Source organism: Solanum pennellii, chromosome 1 (genome assembly GCF_001406875.1).
Source record: "Solanum pennellii chromosome 1, SPENNV200".
NCBI lineage: Eukaryota > Viridiplantae > Streptophyta > Magnoliopsida > Solanales > Solanaceae > Solanum > Solanum pennellii.
In genome coordinates, this window is record NC_028637.1 from 26,943,175 (window position 1) to 26,961,068 (window position 17,894).

Below are 17,894 nucleotides of genomic sequence, written 5' to 3' on the forward strand. Positions count from 1 at the left end.
TATATATATATATGTATGCATGTATATATATATATATATATGTATGTATATATATATATATATATATATGTATATATATATATATATATGTATGTATGTATATATATAAGACCTCTAAAATTTCTAAGTTAAGACTTGAACAATTGATTATATATAATATCATACTGAGTGATTCTTAATAAAGTCTTAAAATTTAAAAATGTAAATGGGAATGACTCCTCAAAACACTAATATCTATGAAGCATCTAATAGCTATTATAGAAGTCAGAAATAGACCCACTATATCTTAATAAGACTTAAAATAATAGTGCAATCCTTCAAAAGTAAGGAGTCTTACAAATCTAACTAGAACTGCATTTGTGTCAGTGAAGTGCATGTTGATGCCCATTAATACCCATATTTGCATTATAAAAAGATGCAGGTGAAATAGACATAAGCTGGAACTGATTAAAAAAAGAAAGAACATACTCAACTCATCTCAACTCAACTCAACTATGGATACTCAACCCAATTCAATATAAAAACAACAGTATATATGTAGTATAAAGAAATATTTTAAAACAGTAGATAATAACTCGATGCATATAAAAATACAATAATATACTCTTCACTCTTAATTGTGACATTCTCTAACCGACAACCATTGTTATGAGCTATCTCATGATACAATGAGTCGTCCACCTTCCAAAATTGTCTAATACCTTGTCAAAGTATAAACCATCATCAACTAAGTGGGTCCACTAAGTTTTGCTTAAAAGCAATAATGGATCATCTAAAAAGTATGATCATTTACCATGTTGGCATACATGGTTTATGAGTATATTTAATTTTCTGAACTCATCCCTATATAAGTGCTCAATACTTATCCTAATAATATATATAGCTCATACTCATATGTTTTTAAACAAAATATAACACCTCCTCAATTAGAGATAATTATTCAAAAGATTTCTCTTAAAATAGATGATGCTCAAAACTCCTCATAAACTAATTTAGAAATCAGATTTCTTTCAATTTAGATGTAAAAGTGTTACATACTTGGGAATATATAGTCCCCTCATACTCACTTTAGAAAATGAACTTAACTTTCCCCATTCTCATACACATTTACTAAATTATTAAAACAAGTTATAAATAATTATAGATAACTTCTCAAAATGACTCAAAATATTTTCTCTAACTTTAATCTTAATCTTTACTTTAATTTGAAATCAAGATTTAAGAGTTATGATTTTGAATGTACGATATCTCAATGATTTAGGAAGTTTAGATAGTTGATGATAAGAAATGAGTAAAGAATCAAATCAGAGAACATGCGGAGGGTGAATTAAATTTGTAGTTGCAAAATTAACTTTTGAGGAAGAGGATTCTGTATCCTTTCCGTGATGCGGAGATAGGGGTGACTATTTGAAGACTGAAAAACATAAGTTTCTCCGCGACGCGGACCAGGGCACAACTATTTTCCCGATCTATTCTACCTCTCCCAATTTGACCAAACTCATACCCAAAGAAGTTTCTTCTTCCAATTTAACAAAATTTTACAAACCCAAAATTATTCTGATGAAACCTATATAAATATATATCAAGGAAATTAACTAGTTTGCAAAAGCCTAGACTTAAGAACTCAAAGACCTCAATTTATCAATATTGAATTCATGGGCAAACTGTTACATGACGGACGTGAGGGAGAAGAAATAAAACACTACGAAAGCTTACATAGTTCAAAAGAATCATGTTCTTGGCGATTTCCCCAAAATCTTAAAGAATTTCTTGAAAATTTCCTCTTTTGTCCTCTTGATTTTTGCTCTAGTTCATGAATGATTTTGAATGAATCTTAATTGAACTCTGTAGTTATTTTATACAACTCTGTACTTATTTTATCGAACTCTATAGTTATTTTATCAAAAATTGTACTTATTGAGGTAGTGATTAGTAGTGCTAAATATATTTTAAGTCTCTCAATGATGGGATAACATTTCTTTTCGATTATTACTCAATATTTTGTGTGTAATTGGTAATGTCCTAGTCAAATGTATCCTGAGGTAAACTCTATGTGTTGTTGGCGGAAATGCTATGGATATTTGTCAAAAATTGATATTGAAAAGGTTTAAGTCAATTTGTTAAGGGATTGCTAGGGAAAAATTGAAAAGATGACCTAAAAATAGGCATATTGGGATGCCTAGCGAGTTCAGAGCAGCTCACAGAACTTCTCGGTGGTTCGCCTAATTTCAATATTTCACCTTTAGGTCAATATATTATGTGATGGCTTATTTGTAACTTCTGGTGGTCGAAATGAATTGCAAATTGCACTCCGAGGTAGACAAAAAGATTTATTGTTCTCCCTTTGTCTACACCCTTTTCATTATCTACACATCTCTATAATGAAGACCCTAGCAAAATAAACTCATTACAATTTTGTTATGACTCTATAGTTAGAGCTCGCTATACTCCTTTTTTAATTATTGCCTAACTTGTCATCAAAGTTTTTATAGAAACGACTAGACAAAAGTTAGAAGGGAGAAATGATCCACCTAGGAACATTAGAGAACGAGTTAGAGACGAGGAAAAGAGAGAAGAGCTATCCATACAGAGAAATTAAACCAAGCAAGCCAGGGCCATAAGATGAATTCTTGTCGACCCTAATGTGCCCTCATAGGTACGAGCGTTTATTAATGCCATACATGTCTTCAAGGTCGGCCATGATATAGACAAGATAATTGCAACTAATATTGCTTTTGAGGCCAGGGTTGCTGAAAATTGTGGTGAAGCTGAGAGTAGCAACACTTCAAAAGCAGTTGTCCTATTTCGGGAAGACACTTCGGGTGCTCATACCCTGGCTGATGAAGAAGTGGCAGGAACAAGATCTCTCTTTAACTTTATCTTCTATTTGTTTATCTTAATAAAATTCTTGGATATTGTCATTACTTGCATTTGAGGATAAATGCTTGTTATAACGGGGTGAGACCCAACTTGGTTTTGTTGATTCTAAATGCATATTTTATGTGTTTTGATACATGTTTGGGTTTTCTTTTCAAATTAAGTTTTAAAAGTTGCTTTCGCAAATGTTTGACCTTAGGTCTCTCTTTTGGGTCCTAATTTCATAATAATTTTGACTCTTTTGAAAAAATTTCACATTTTCTTTTGTTGAAAGTGATTGTTTTTGACCAAATTTGAGTCTCGTTGTTTATCAATACTGATAACTCGAAAAGTGTTCTCAATTGAACAAACATGAATGTGCAGATACAACAAGAATTAATGAAGTTATATAGGCAATATGTGAAGTCTTTGCATCTCGTTGTTATTAGTCAATTCTCGAATTGATTCTTTTACAATGACAATTCCACACTATCGAAAGTGTGTTGTTGTTTGACTTAAGTGTCACTGTCTTATGTGATGAGCTTACCTTGAACCTTTCATGAATAACCCTAAAATTTTCCTGGTTAGTCTAATTGATTTAGAAAGGTATCCTCTTAACATGATCTTAGGTAATTCTTAATAATGTGAACAAACTTTGACATATACCTCTTTTGTGGTCTACCCATGAGTGTGTGAAACTCTTTTGAACACCCTTTGAGCCTTATATTTTCCTTGGAAAAACCTTAATGAATCCTAAACATTATATCATCCACTACCTATAATAATTTTTGAGATGTGATAGAAGTAAATAGCCAGCATAGGTCAAAAGCCTAAGTTGGGGGTGTGGTGAGAAGGGCAAAAAGAGGTCAAGAAGTTAAAGCGAAGTCTCGCAAACCCATGGTATTGTATAGAAATGGAAACCCTCCATGAAAAAATTGAAGAAAAGGAGAAAAATGAAAAAGAAAAACAAGAGAAAAGTCATGAAATAAAAGAACATGATGAAAAGATATCGGGTTCAAAAGCAATCCATGAAGGGAAATAATAGATGACCTAGAAGCACTTCACCAAGGATTGAGGATGGAAAATAGGGGATACCTTAAGGAAATCACATCTCATTAGGAAAAATTCACCGAGATCAAATGACCATACCTTTACATTAATCCCCGTTACAAGCCTTAGAAAGACCTTTTTAATCTTGGCTGAACCGAACCGAAGGTAAATTAGAAAATAAGGGCAAACCTATGGGTAAAAGCATCCATTGTTTTCCTCTTTGTGAATGTGAGTAGTGAATCAGATTCTTGATCCTAAGTTGATAAATCTACGTGTGTGAAAATGGAATCGTTCTTGGTGTGAGGGCATGTAGATACTTTTGTTGAGCTTGAACGTGCACTAGTACAAAGTATTGTCAGCTCAAGAATCTTTGGTAATGGTGAGTCACAACTTGAATCTTTGAGTATACAATTGAGCTATGCATGACTAATTTAAGTCCTATTGTGTATATTCATGATTGAATCTTGTGTATCACTATTTTCGATATCCTATTTGAACTGTTGAACTTAAGTTTTACTTGAGGTCAATCTAAAGTATAAGATGGGGGTGTTGATGAGTCCTCAAATTGGACTCATCTCGGGTCCTATTTAATGACAATAGTGTCTTAAATAGTGTATTTTATCTCCATATCTTATAAAAATCTTTATGTTTATTTCTAAGGAGCATGGAAACTTAGGCGTATAATGGAAGCAAAACAAAAGAAAAGAGATGAAGACAAAGTGTGCATCGCTATACACACTTGGCGATACACCATATAGCAAAGTTCCACCTTTTGTTACAGCAAGTGAGCCTTGAAGGCAGTGGATCAAAAGGGGATGAAAAGGAGCAGTCGGCACTTCGCCGAATAGTCCTACGAAGCAGAGTTATTCTGCCCAATGTTATAACATGTATGGATAAAGAGGTGAGGAGATAACGACGAAGGACCAGAAGAAGGGTGATTCTCCAAATCACTCAGTGAATCACCACTAAAGACGCTGAATGTATCCACCAACAATGAATCTGAAGCCTATAAATAATAAACTCTTTTGTTATTTGAGGAGTGTTTTTTGGAGAGAATTAGAGAGTGAAACATTCGACACTTAATGTTTTATTTTAGAAACTTTGTTCTTAAGTTTTCTCTCATGTTTGGAGAGGGTTTTGAGTTTGATTGAAGAAAGAAGTTCTTCTTCCAATCTTTCAAGTGGATCTTCTCCATTTACCTTCCTTTGCCATTTTTAAGGTTTAATCTTTTATACCGATTTTATTCCTTTAACATTTTAAGTATATTTGATTATTACTTGATGTGTGTCTAAAACCCCCATTCTTAGGATGTGATTTAGAAAATATGTGTTGATATTATTGTTTGATCTTTCTTGATTATAAGATTAGGTGCATTTTAATGGTGATTTCACATAGTGGTTGTGGTTTAATTTAATTGGTTTGTAGTAGCAAATACAAAACCACCCATGTGTTTTCAGATTGCTCGAGAGGGAGATCACGAAACCAAGACCACTAGATTGATGGCATAAGGAGTGGGTCAACGTGAGGTTCAGTTGAAGAGGGTGAGCCCTTGTCCCATATCCAAGAACCTTCTATCAAAGGTCAGGGTATGGGTAAGGTGAAGGCTGGTTAGTTTAGACTAGTGGGTGTCCAAGAGAAACCCATTTTATATGGGATAAGTTGCCAGAGAGGGAATAGAGGGAATTTACTTTCACCTAAAGCTTAGACTAGTCACTATTGTCTTGAAAAGTTTACTATCAAAAGTATGCACCCATTATTTTGTGTCAACATATAATTCGGTCACACCCCAAGAACTCTCCCTCACGCTTGTTTTCTCCTCTATTTTTGCTATTTTACTACTTGTAAGAAAACCTCTTCTTGATATTTGAAAATTTTGTGTCACCATTTAACTTATTTTGTTTTAATATTCACAATGTCTTAAACTATAACTATTAAGAATGTAATTCTATGTAGCTACTACTTTCACTACCACATCCTTGGACACGACCCCAACCCCTAGTTGGATTACTTTACTAGCACCTTTGATTCGTAGACACTCAAAATGTAGGTTACTGTCGTTAATCATGAAATATATATATAGATACCCATATTGAATCATAAGTACCTCCTTGATATATTTTCCTTAGTGCCAATACTCTCTTTAGGTATAGTAAATAAAGGGTCAACCATAAAATTTTTAAACATTGACATGTAGAATAACGGATAGACCGTTGCTTATTTTGATAACTCTTACTCATGAGCTACATTTTCAATTCTCTTGGATATTATGTAAGGAAAAATATATCAAGGACTAAGTTTTCCCTTCTTAACAGATCTCATAATACCCTTCATGAGTGAAACATTCAAGTAAACCCAATCATCCACCTAAAACACCAAGCTCCTAACAACTTTATAATATTTTTGACGACTTTGCATTGTTTCAGCCTTTATTTAATGAGCTTCACTTTCGTCAATATTGATTAACTACGTATGATTTTATCAGCCAAGCTTCACAAACCTCAAACCATTCAATAGGAGATGTACATCTTCTCTCATTAAAGAGCCTCACATGTAGCGATCTAGACTCTAAAGTGATAGCTATTGTCATAAGTAAACTCTACGAGAGGTAACTGATCATCCTAATTACCCTTGAAATCTATCACACGGACCCTGAACATGTCCTCAAAATATCTAAATCATACATTCTTCTTGATCATCATTTTACGGATGGAACGCAGTACTAAGGTTCACAAACCCAACCCTTTCTTAAAAGACTTCAAAAATTGTGTGGTGAACTGTGCACCTCTATATGAAGTGATGGAAACCAAAAATCCATGAAGTCTGACTATCTCTTGAATATAAAATCTCGCATAATCTTTTGTTTAATAAGTAGTCTTTACGGGTAAAAAATGGGTTGATTTAGTCATATGATCTACAATAACCCAAATCAAATCATGTTATATGCGATATCGTAGAAAACCAGTAATGAAATCCATGTTAATGCTTTCTGACATTCATTCTGGATGGTCTAAGTTCTAAGTCATACTATTTGTCCATTGTTTTCCTGCCTTTACTTCTTGGTAATTCGGGTACTTAGGAAAGAACTCTACTATACACCTCTTAATACTACTTCACCAATAGACATATCTCAAGTCATGGTACATCTTTGTGGAACCAGAATGGATCAAATATCTGGAGCTATGAGCTTCCTCCCTGGTCCTCTCTTGGATTTCATCCACCTTTGGTACACACAATCTACCTTTATACCTCAACACCCAATCTCCCTCTTGTTCAAAGTCATTACTTTTTGCTTATGCACATTTTCCTTCAAGTAAAAAAATATAGGGTCTTGGTCTTTTTTGTCTATCACTTCAGATACTATTGTTGATTCAACTCCATTCATCACATCCATTCCACCTTTATTGGAATCCCAAAATCATAGTCCCAATCGTGCAAGTCTGTTCACATGTTTGCTTAATTTCTCTTGCCTTTCTCAAAATGGGTAGTACTACCCATAAACAACCAGCTCATAACATCAAGAACAACATTAATCTTACCTTGGTGATCGAGAATAATCATATCATAATCCTTGAGTAACTCTAACCACCCCTTTGTTTAAGATTAAGATCTTTTTTATGAATGCATACTGAAGACTCTTGGAGTGGTTAACTCATCAGAAAGAACACCATAGAGATAGTGACGCGATTTTTTCAAAGTAAACACTACATCAACAATCTCGAGATCACGAGTTAGGTAATAATTCTCTTGAATCATAAGAAACATGTAGGAAAAAGCTATAAATTTACCATTCTGCATCAATATACAACCCAGTTTAACTTTGGATGCATCATAATACACAACAAACCATTGTCTACCCTCCAGTAGGTCAACATTGGACAGTATTCAACAATATTTTCAAATTCAAAATTTTTTAATCAAATGCTTCAGACTATTGAATATTTACTGTATTCTAAGTGAACTTTTTCAATGGGGATGAAGTACATGAGAACCCCTTTACAAACCTTCTATAATAACCATCCATCCCCAAGAAACATCTTATATCTGTTAGAGATGTGGGTTTGGGAAAGTTCTACACTAGTTTAGTCTTTTAATTGGCAACTCGAATCCCCTCACTAGAAATAATGTGTCATAATAATGCCACTGACTCAAGCAAGAACTCACACTTGGAAACTTTCACATACAATTCTCTATCTTTGAGAGTTTGGAGAACTACTCTCAGATGACTAGCATGATCCTCCTCATTCCTCAAATAAATAAGAATGTCATCAATAAACAAAATAAAAACATATCAAGATATGGGTTAACCACAATGTTCATAAGGTCCATGAATATTGTGGGAGCATGAATAAAACCAAAAGACATAACTAGAAACTCAAAATGACCATAGCGGGTCCTGAACATTATCTTTGGGGTGTCACTTAGTCTTACTCTCAATTGATGATAGCCACATTTTATGTCTATCTTCAAAAAGCAAATGGCACCCTGAAGTTGATCGAGAAGATCGTCAATTCTCGGAAGGGGATAATAATTCGCTATAGTAACCTTGTTCAATTGGCAATAATTTATACAAATCTTAAGAAAATCATCTTTCTTCCTCACAAATAAGATCGAAGTGCACCTAGATGCTACAGTGGGTTGAATGAAACGTTTAACAATATGGTATTTCAATTGATTTTCTAACTCTTTCAACTCAGGTGGAGCCATTATATATGGTGGAATGGAGATAGGTCGAGTAATAGGAAGAGTATCTTTAATGAAGTCTATTTCTCTCTCATGAGGAACTCCAAGAAGATCATCTTGAAATTCATGCACAACTGGATATGAGTAAATAGGTGGAGTTTTAAACTACACTCATTAACTCGGATAAGTTATATATTCACTCATTGGAAACTATCTTTTTGGCCTTAACATAGAAAATAAAGCGACCCTCAAGAACTACTAAACTACTCCTCCACTCTATAGTGGATCATTAGGAAAGTGGAACTTAACTACTCTTCTACAATAAATCGAGGCATAAAAATCATGATGTTAGTCCATACCTAGAATAACATCAAAGTTCACCATGTCTAACTCTACTAACTCAATCATGGTGTCCTTGAGATTTATAAATATGGACAATCACGATAATGTATCACATGTAGAATAGACTCACCAATAGGTGCGGAAACACCGAAGTCTCAAGAAGTTTTTTGGAAAGAATATCAAAACCCATAGCTATATACTCACACCTTGATCAAACAATGCATCAACATTGAAAGTAAATCATTTGATCATACTAGTGACAGCATCAGGAAATTATCTTGCTCTTGGCGCCTGATGATAGCATTTAGATGGTTTACTCCTCTGCATGTCCCTAAAGTACCTCCTATACGTATATCATTGTGTACCGGAGACACTGAAGAAGATTGTGCTCTATTTGCCCCATTACCATTATAATGTCTGTTCTTAGGGAACTCTCTCATGAACTAATTCAAAAAAAAACAAATCTAAACTAAATGTTATTACTTTTATATTGAAATGACTTGAGATTGAGTTGAGGTTGAGTTGGAGTTGACTTTAGACGATGTAAGTTGTTTCTTCATATCCAGTTCGAGCTTATATTGTGTTTTGGACTTTTCCTTGCATACTCGTACATTTTATGTATTGATGTCATTTTGCCTGTATTTTTCAGGATTCAGATATAGGTAACGCGGATCGTCAACAAGCACTTCATTGATCTACTTGAGTTTCAGAGTTGTTTGGTGAGCCTCCTTACATTAGAAGGATACCTCATTTATCTTTCATCATTTCATTTTCTTATTAGGATGACGTGGGTCTTTTTCCCGATATCCATCTCAGTTAGTAGATGTTTGATAAATAGATAGACAGTAGTAGTTCATGGGTCGTGTTCATTTCACTTTTTATGTTCTACACTTGACTTTCCCTTGAGTCCAATATAAATGTTTTATTTATAAATATTCTGAGGTTTTCTTTTGAGACATTTGAGTTAGAGTTTATATTTTAGTTATTCTATGTTGAGTAAGTCTTCCTCTAAGATTTGAGCTTGTCCAAGGGTTTTCTTGGGGTTAGCGATGGTTGTCAGGTGTTGGCCAGGTCTAGGGTGCAGGTTTGGGGTATGAAAAACATGGTATCAAAGCACAGAGTTCAAGAGTTTTAGGGTATCTATAATTCCATCTTTGTAGAGTAATATTTATAGGTGTGAAGTGCATCAAACATATAACTAGGAGGCTTCCATATTTAAGATCTATCTAACTTCCTTCATATTTTTTTCATGTGATAGAGTTCAACTGTATAGAGTTTCTTTCTAATTCGTTCTTGCGCATATATCATGCCTCCGCGAAGAGGTTTATGATGTCCCCATGTTAGAAGGAATGTTAATCATATGGATCAACTGGCACCCAATGCACTAGAAGTGCAATACAAAGGAGAAGTTACGAATGCTGAATTTTTGGATGTCGTTTATGTGTTGAGTCAAGTGGTGGACCAAGTTGGTCAGTAGAGGGGGGATCGATAGTATGTGGCTGATATATTCAGTATCGATGAGTTCTTGATGAATTCTCTAGAATTGTCCGGTTCAAGTGTCACTCAGTATATGGAGAACTTCGTCGAAAAGTTATAGAAGGTGTGTGAGGTTATGCATGTTTTTAAAGCTGAGCGAGTTAAGAGAGGTAATGGTAAGAGAATTCCTCACTCTAAAGCACGAATCCATGAGTGTCATGCCAAGGCTACCCTTTCACATAAAATGGGACCTAGGATCATGAGTAACCCCAAGCTCACCCTGTACTCACATATTATAAGCATACTTAAAGATTATTGAAATGAGAAATACTATACATAAACTTAAAAACATAATTAACTGAAATGATGGGGAATACTCAATGTTTTCTAAATAACATACTGAATAGGAGTTCACAACACTAGATTATAACTCAAAATACTAGAACATATTTTATCTATGTCCAAATAAAAGCCTCTTACTGACTAGATATGTTAGGAAATGTCCCCTAATAACTCTAGAAAGATTGAAACCAGGAAGACTAAAAATTAAAGAAAACATGTTTATCATCCTCGAAGAATGAGGACTCACCACTGATATTGCTGAACAGGAGATCGGGAACCACTCTATGTGTAATCTGAATGCTGTGAACCTAACCTACATAACGAAAAGATGTAACGCAGAGTATGTGTCAGTACTTGAAAGGTATTGAGCATGCAAGATAGGATAAAGTTGAACAAGATATACATAACTGACATAAAGCATGTTGAGGAATGATATAAGATGAACATGATGAATATACTGAACATACTAAAAATGAACTAAACTAAAAGTAATTTCCAATTACATAACATGTTGAAAGTGAATAATGAGATATAACTGGTAACCTGGTCAATGCACTACTGTCACCCCCCTATTTGTCCCTCAAAATTTGATAACTTGTTTTGATGTTCCAATCAAAGTGACAATTTGAAAAAGGACTATTCTATATTCAGACGCCATTTGGAATTAAGTTATGGTGTTCCAAGTCACCTTTTTTGTTTAATCCCTAATCAAAAGGAAATGACTATTTGTTTAGTGTGTGAAGCAACAATTCGGATAAGGAATTCTGTTGTCCGAAGGAAAGGTATTAGACATCCCTCAAGTCCCGTGGTTCTAGAACGGTCACTTTATGGACTTTTATGACTTAAACTAATTTTTGAATATTATATATTAAAACAAATGTATTTACCCTCATTCTTTGATTTCTCTTTGACATATTTAAAATTATCTTATTTTATAAGCATCTAAAATTTTTATACATTATTATTATTTATTTAATTATTTATTTATATATTTTATTCTTTCTGACATTTGTTTGCTTCTCAATTTCTCTTTTCATTTTTCTTATTTTTTTATTATTGTATTTTTGTTTCTCTCTCTTAATTCTTTTTTGTACTAATTTTTTCACGTTTTTTTAAGAAAACATTCCTTTTATTTTTTTCTTTTACATTAATTTTTTCCTTTTTCTTTTCTTACCCTTTCTAATAGTTCTGTTTTTTTTTAATGATAATAATAAAATATTTTATTATATTTTTTAACACTACACTTTTGTTTCTTTTCATTTTTAAAGTATTTTTTATTATATTTATTTTTTCGTGTATATTTTTTCTTTTCTTTTTATTGTATCGTATTCTATTATTTTTTTTAATTCAAATGTTCCTTCTCCACTACTTCTTTTCTTCTTCTGTTATTCACCTATTATACCTCTTTTCCTTATTCCATTTTTTATTGTTTATTATTCTTTTATCTTTTTTCTTTTCATTTATTATCTTCTCCTTATCCTAACAAGTTTATTATTATTAATATTTTTAATATCATCCAAAAAACAATAATGTAGGACAACACACATCATATAATATAAAACATACACTACACCATTTTCGGCCTACAAAGCAACACCAAGTAAGTGTAGCCTCAACTAGCAAAAAGTGTGGCCTTTGATAAAAGGCTACACTTTTGGACATTCAGCAACACTTTTTAGGGGCTGCCCAAAAGAAGCGTAACCTTTGACATTAGGTAACACTTTTTAAATGTTGCCATCTTTGGCTACACTTATAAAGCGTAGCCAAATAGGTATAAGGGCACGCTTTGAAGACGTGCATTAGCAACACCTATTTTTTGTTAGACTACACTTAAAAGCGTTGCCTTTTCAGATATATTGGTCACACTTAAAAAGTGTTGCCTTTTATTGGTCATCTATTGCAACATTTATAAAGTGTAACTTTATATCTCATCTATTGCAACACTTTCAAAGTGTAACTTTTTATTTACCTAGAGCAATACTTACAAAGTGTAACTTCAACATTTATAAGCCTACATGTAGCACAAACATATATAATATATTTACATACATACAAGTGACCTAAAACACAAAATGAACTAATTAATCATTAAATTGAAGCTATATATTTCAAATAAACTTCAAGAAATATTTCATGTACAACCAAAACTTAGAAAGCGATTGTTTAAAGATCTCTAATATCAACAAGTTCCAAAAACCCAAAAGTGTCATTCAAACGTATATGACAACAATACAAAAATTTCTTCATCTTTTGCCACAATAGATCAAGTTTACTTCTGGCCAAATTCAAATTCAATTACCGGCATTTTCCTGGACATTTAAAATAAAATTATAAGTTTGTGAATTAATTGTGGAAGTGCATAATCAGAGAGAATTCACTGTAAGACAGCCAATCCAAATCTAAATACAATTTCAATGTAAAAATTACACATTATAAGGACTACAACATTTGTGTAGTCTTCTGTTGTTGGCTCTCAAAAATCAAACTTCAAAAGTATAATTTGTGCAGTCTTCTGTTGTAAACGTCAATGTAAAAATTACACACAAGTAGTTCAAACAAACCAGAGATGACCACTGGAAACAAGGTTCATAACATAGTTTAGAATGACCACAAAAATCAATACATAACAACATGAACATGATATTTTCAAAGAACTGCAGCATAGGGCAAGGTTCATCATCAGACTGCATCTCTAGTGCATACAAAAAAGATACAAACATCATCAGGCTGCATCTCTAGGGCAAGGTTCATCATCAGACAGTGAACAAAAAAGACACAAACAAAAAATACAGACAAGAGAAATGTTTAGTAAGAAGAGAAGGAATGCTATAAAAAGACACAAACAAAATCTTGAACAAGGTAAAAATTTAACAGACAGTGAACAAAAAATAGAGGACCAGGCTGCAAGAAAATCCCCTGCATATTTTCCTCTCCAATTTTCTCTGCCTTGTCTGTAGTTTAAATAAGTAACCATTAAGGATCTATCAAACATAATAAATCTACCCACAAGATCTTCTATTGATGATCAAGCTCTAGATGGTTTCTCTACCCTACAAAGGTAAAGGTTTGCAAACCATTAAACTCTATACTAATAACAATAGTATTATAATTGTCTAGCATGTAGACATTCTAATCACATGATGCACCACATTAATACTAACAGCCACAACCACCTAGCTAACAGACACCAATATTAATAAAATAGCAGTAGCTTCATAAAGGTGCAGACAGACCATTAAAAGACCAGCTACAATAGCCTTTACAATGAGCTGGATTCGGAAGCTAAAGGTAGAAAATAGTGTCATCATTTTTTAATTGAACACCATTGGCATTTGCCATAAAACATAATGTGTTAGCCACAGTCTCCTCAATTGTACAATACTAAAAGAACAGTTATTCAACTAACGATTCGAGTGCCTAAACCAAAAACAAAAACATTGTTAACAGTTATAAATTGGTGGACTAAACTTAGACAAGTAAAAATAAGTTTTGAATTTCATTACCAAGAACACCAACTAAACTAGAAGAAAAACAATATTGACACTATTAATAGTGAATTTGAAATACAAAATACCTTTTGAAGAACCGAATCTTGAGCTTACCCAGAAGAATATGGAAGATTTGTGCCTCTTACAGCTTGTGCACTACTTGCATCAATAGGTGAAGCAGGTTAGATCCAACACACCCTGGTATATCTTGAAAATTCAATCCAACCATATGTTCCTACGACATTGCAACAAGAAATGTGAAGGTGAACCGGGCGTTTGATCTGAAGAGATAACACACAACATATCCACATAGTAAAATACACAATGCTACTTGCTTTGTTATGATGCTGAGATATTTTTGCTTTCATCATTGTCTTAGGCAAATCAACACACCAACAATTTATAGCTGGCATAATATCCAGCTCAAACAAACTATTGGAAGACATGAACTTCTGAAGTATTGTGCCTGTTCACACCAGTGTTAAAAATACTTTTACATGCTAATTACACTTTGGAAAGGCCCCATTGTCATGGTGTAACCAGTCGAATCTTATTTAAGAGTTTTTTTTAGTAAAAACACTACTTCTATAAAGCTAATAAACTCTTAAATGGGGGAGTAAATCACTGCCAAGACTAACAAACTAACTGACCTTCGGCGATACACTAGAAGCATATGTAGATGATGATTCGACTGATAAACATGGAGGCAAAGGCCCATCCTGCAAAAGAAAATCAAGAAAGCAAAATGCATGTTATTACTAGAAAGTGCATAGTTATCACAACAAGAGTCAACTTAGATCATCTCTTTTTTAAAAAGTCATGTAGAACAGTGAAAAGCAATAACATGAAAAAATGAGTATTGATAATAGATAAATTCAAGTGAGCTAGATAACAAAGTTTAGCTAATAGGGTACATACACTTCATCAAAAAGCAAGTTCATTCAGCAAGTTCATCTTCTTCAGCTAAGATAAATTCAAGTGAGCTAGATAACGAAGTTTAGCTAAGAGGGTACACTTATAAGGAGTGGGCTGAGCAGCTTGCTTTCCTGCAGGAACATAAACTGAAGCAGTAGGAACTGTAGCTGCTGGTTCAAGTAGCTAGTCTTCTAATTCTTTATGTTCTGTCTTTAATTTATCCTGCAACAACATGATGCCAGAACTAGTAGAAATACATAGGCGTTTTACGTGATAAAATATTGCTTAATATAGAAAACGTACAAGCTCCTAAAATCAGGTTTAGTAAAAAAATATTCAAATAGACTACAATAAATAAAGAAAAACACTACTCCAATATAAACATTTTGTTGTTCAATAAGTAAAGTTCTTAAAGGATCGACATGCCATGTACAATATTTTGGAATATGTCCAGTTAAGTCATTGTTAAACATACCAATCCTTTTCAGTCCAGTAAGATTACCAATTTCTCGAGGAATGACACCCTTCAGTTTACATTTAGATGCTTCAAAAATTTGCAAGGAGTTTGAGAAATTACCAACAGTTGCAGGCAATACACCATCCAACAGATTACCTGCTAACGTGAGTGCTCTTAGATTCCTACAGTTTGTCAATGATACAAGGAAGCTCAATGTTGAATCGCTGACAAAATTATTCGACAGCAAGTGAAGTAACTCAAGGTATTTTAAGTTACCAAGTGATTTAGGAATTGTACCTGTGAAACTATTTCGTGAGAGGTCAAGTTGTCTGAGTTTTGATGAATTTGAGATTGAAGCAGAGATAAAACCACTCAGATTATTTCCTCCACAATAAAATATTTCTAGATTGGGCATTCCACGACCTAAATCTGAAGGTAGAGTACCTGAAAGCTTATTTTCTCCAAAATCTATATTCTGCAGTGCTGACATGTTGAAAATGTTGTGAGGAACAGAGCCAGTTAGCTCATTCTGTGCTAAATCCAACTCGTGAAGTTTCTGAAGATTACCGAACTCCATTCGTATCTCACCTGTCAGTTTTCAGGAAATATATCATGAGTACCAAGTTTGGTGGAAAAGAGAAAAAGAAGAAAATTTCATACTACCTTCCAAATGCAGATCTGAAATAGATAAATATGTAAGAGCTGTTAAGTTAGCTAGCTCTCTTGGTAAAGTTCCAATAAACTCATTGTCACCCAATTCCAATTTTTGAAGCTTTCTGCATTTCTCCAGGTTTGGTGGAATAACTCCATCTAGGGAGTTTTTACTGAGGTAAAGTCCTTTCAAGTCTGGAAGATGATCACATATAGTTATAGGAAGATTTCCAGTAAGATTGCTATCCGTAAGAGCAATCACATGCATTGTAGTAATGTTAAAAATGGATGGTGGTATAGAGCCACTAAGTTGATTAATTTGCAGGTCTAGGATAGTCAAGTAACAAAGATCACCGATTTCTCGAGGGATCTCTCCTTCAAGAAAAATTCTCTCCAAGAATAACATTTGCAGCTTTGTTATATTGGAAAGGGAGGATGGAATTTTCCCAGAAAATTGGTTGCTTGATAGTTGCACAAAGCGTAGGTATGGTAACAAACTTAAAAATGATGGAATGGCTCCGGTGAAGTTATTGCTTGTGACATTAATTGATTTCAACCTCTGCAAATGAGCCAATTCTTGTGGCAAATCTCCATGAAAAGTGTTGTTACTGAAATCAAGGGAAGAAATAAATGAGAGGTTTCCAATGTGCGGAGGAATGGTACCATAAAGTTGCATGCTAGAAATGTTTAAAGAAGTGACTCGATGGTGACGGGAGCTGCAAGTGATTCCAATCCAGCTGCAAACCGGGACGGAAGCAGACCAGTTTGTTGCTATGATATTGTTAGAAATGTGTGATTTAAGTTCAAGAAGAGCAGATTCATCAGTGCTAATATTATTAGCATTGGCATGTAGTAATAGTAGAATGAAAATTATAAGAAAAAAGAGGAGAGTGGAACTTCTGTCCATAACTAATATAGATATCAAATTTAATGATAACTATAATGTTGTGGTATTCTATTTATAACACTACCAGGTGGGTTGCACGTGATTTTTAATTTCTGAAAATCAATTTAGGTACTTTGTTTTTCTCCCCTTGATTTTACGAAACCAATTACGATAAGTAAAACTTTTTAGAGAATTTGCATATTTTAAAATAGGGAAAAGGATCTAAAATATATTCTAATTTTGATCGAAATTGTTGTAACATTCGAAAACTTTTTTCTCCAACAACCTTATCTAATTAAGGCTCCCTCCCTTCATTCAATATATTGACTACTTTCTTTCATATGTCGTGGAAAGTCTATCTTTGACACTTATCAGTCATCTAATCTTATATAAAACTAGTTGTATGTGTTATAGATAATGAGGGAATTTAAAAAGTGGAAAGTCTATCTTTGACACTTTATCAGTCATCTTATCACTCTATGCAGCTAAGTGAATGAGGGAACGTACATTCAGCAACCAATAAAGACAATCACAGTCCTGTGCAACAATATGCAGATATGTGATTCCAGGCAACAACTAGTTGCAGTCTGGTTAGCATGGATATTCAAGTTGTTGATAATCTCGGAACATAGACTGTTGTCATATGCATTCCTGCAGAGAATTGGTAAACAAAGTCACACACATGTAGCACAGTCATGCATTGAAAATGACCATATTATGCAGACTTGGAATGTAGGAGTACAACTTACAT

General features: G+C 33.6%; 1 protein-coding gene across 1 annotated transcript; it reads right to left on the reverse strand.

The window, feature by feature from the left end:
• Window positions 1-14,139: 14,139 nt before the first annotated feature.
• Window positions 14,140-17,164, reverse strand: LOC107019070 (probable LRR receptor-like serine/threonine-protein kinase At1g34110). Its single transcript, XM_015219653.1, has 4 exons — window positions 16,270-17,164; window positions 15,533-16,194; window positions 14,885-14,953; window positions 14,140-14,163 (listed from the first exon to the last, which is right to left on the reverse strand). The coding sequence occupies exons 1-4, from the start codon at window positions 17,162-17,164 to the stop codon at window positions 14,140-14,142; spliced, it is 1,650 nt and encodes a 549-aa protein (XP_015075139.1).
• Between the last annotated feature and the right edge of the window lie 730 nt (window positions 17,165-17,894).

What these genes read in the sequence shown, in the direction of transcription:
- LOC107019070 (XM_015219653.1), bottom strand. Translation starts at nt 17,164, where the DNA reads ATGGACAGAAGTTCCACTCTCCTCTTTTTTCTTATAATTTTCATTCTA. An exon ending in TACTTATTGAACAACAAAAT is followed by an intron (nt 14,954 to 15,532) that starts GTTTATATTGGA and finishes TTTCTTTTGCAG; the next exon opens with GATGGGCCTTTGCCTCCATG. An exon ending in CTTCTAGTGTATCGCCGAAG is followed by an intron (nt 14,164 to 14,884) that starts GTCAGTTAGTTT and finishes TTTTTGGTTTAG; the next exon opens with GCACTCGAATCGTTAGTTGA.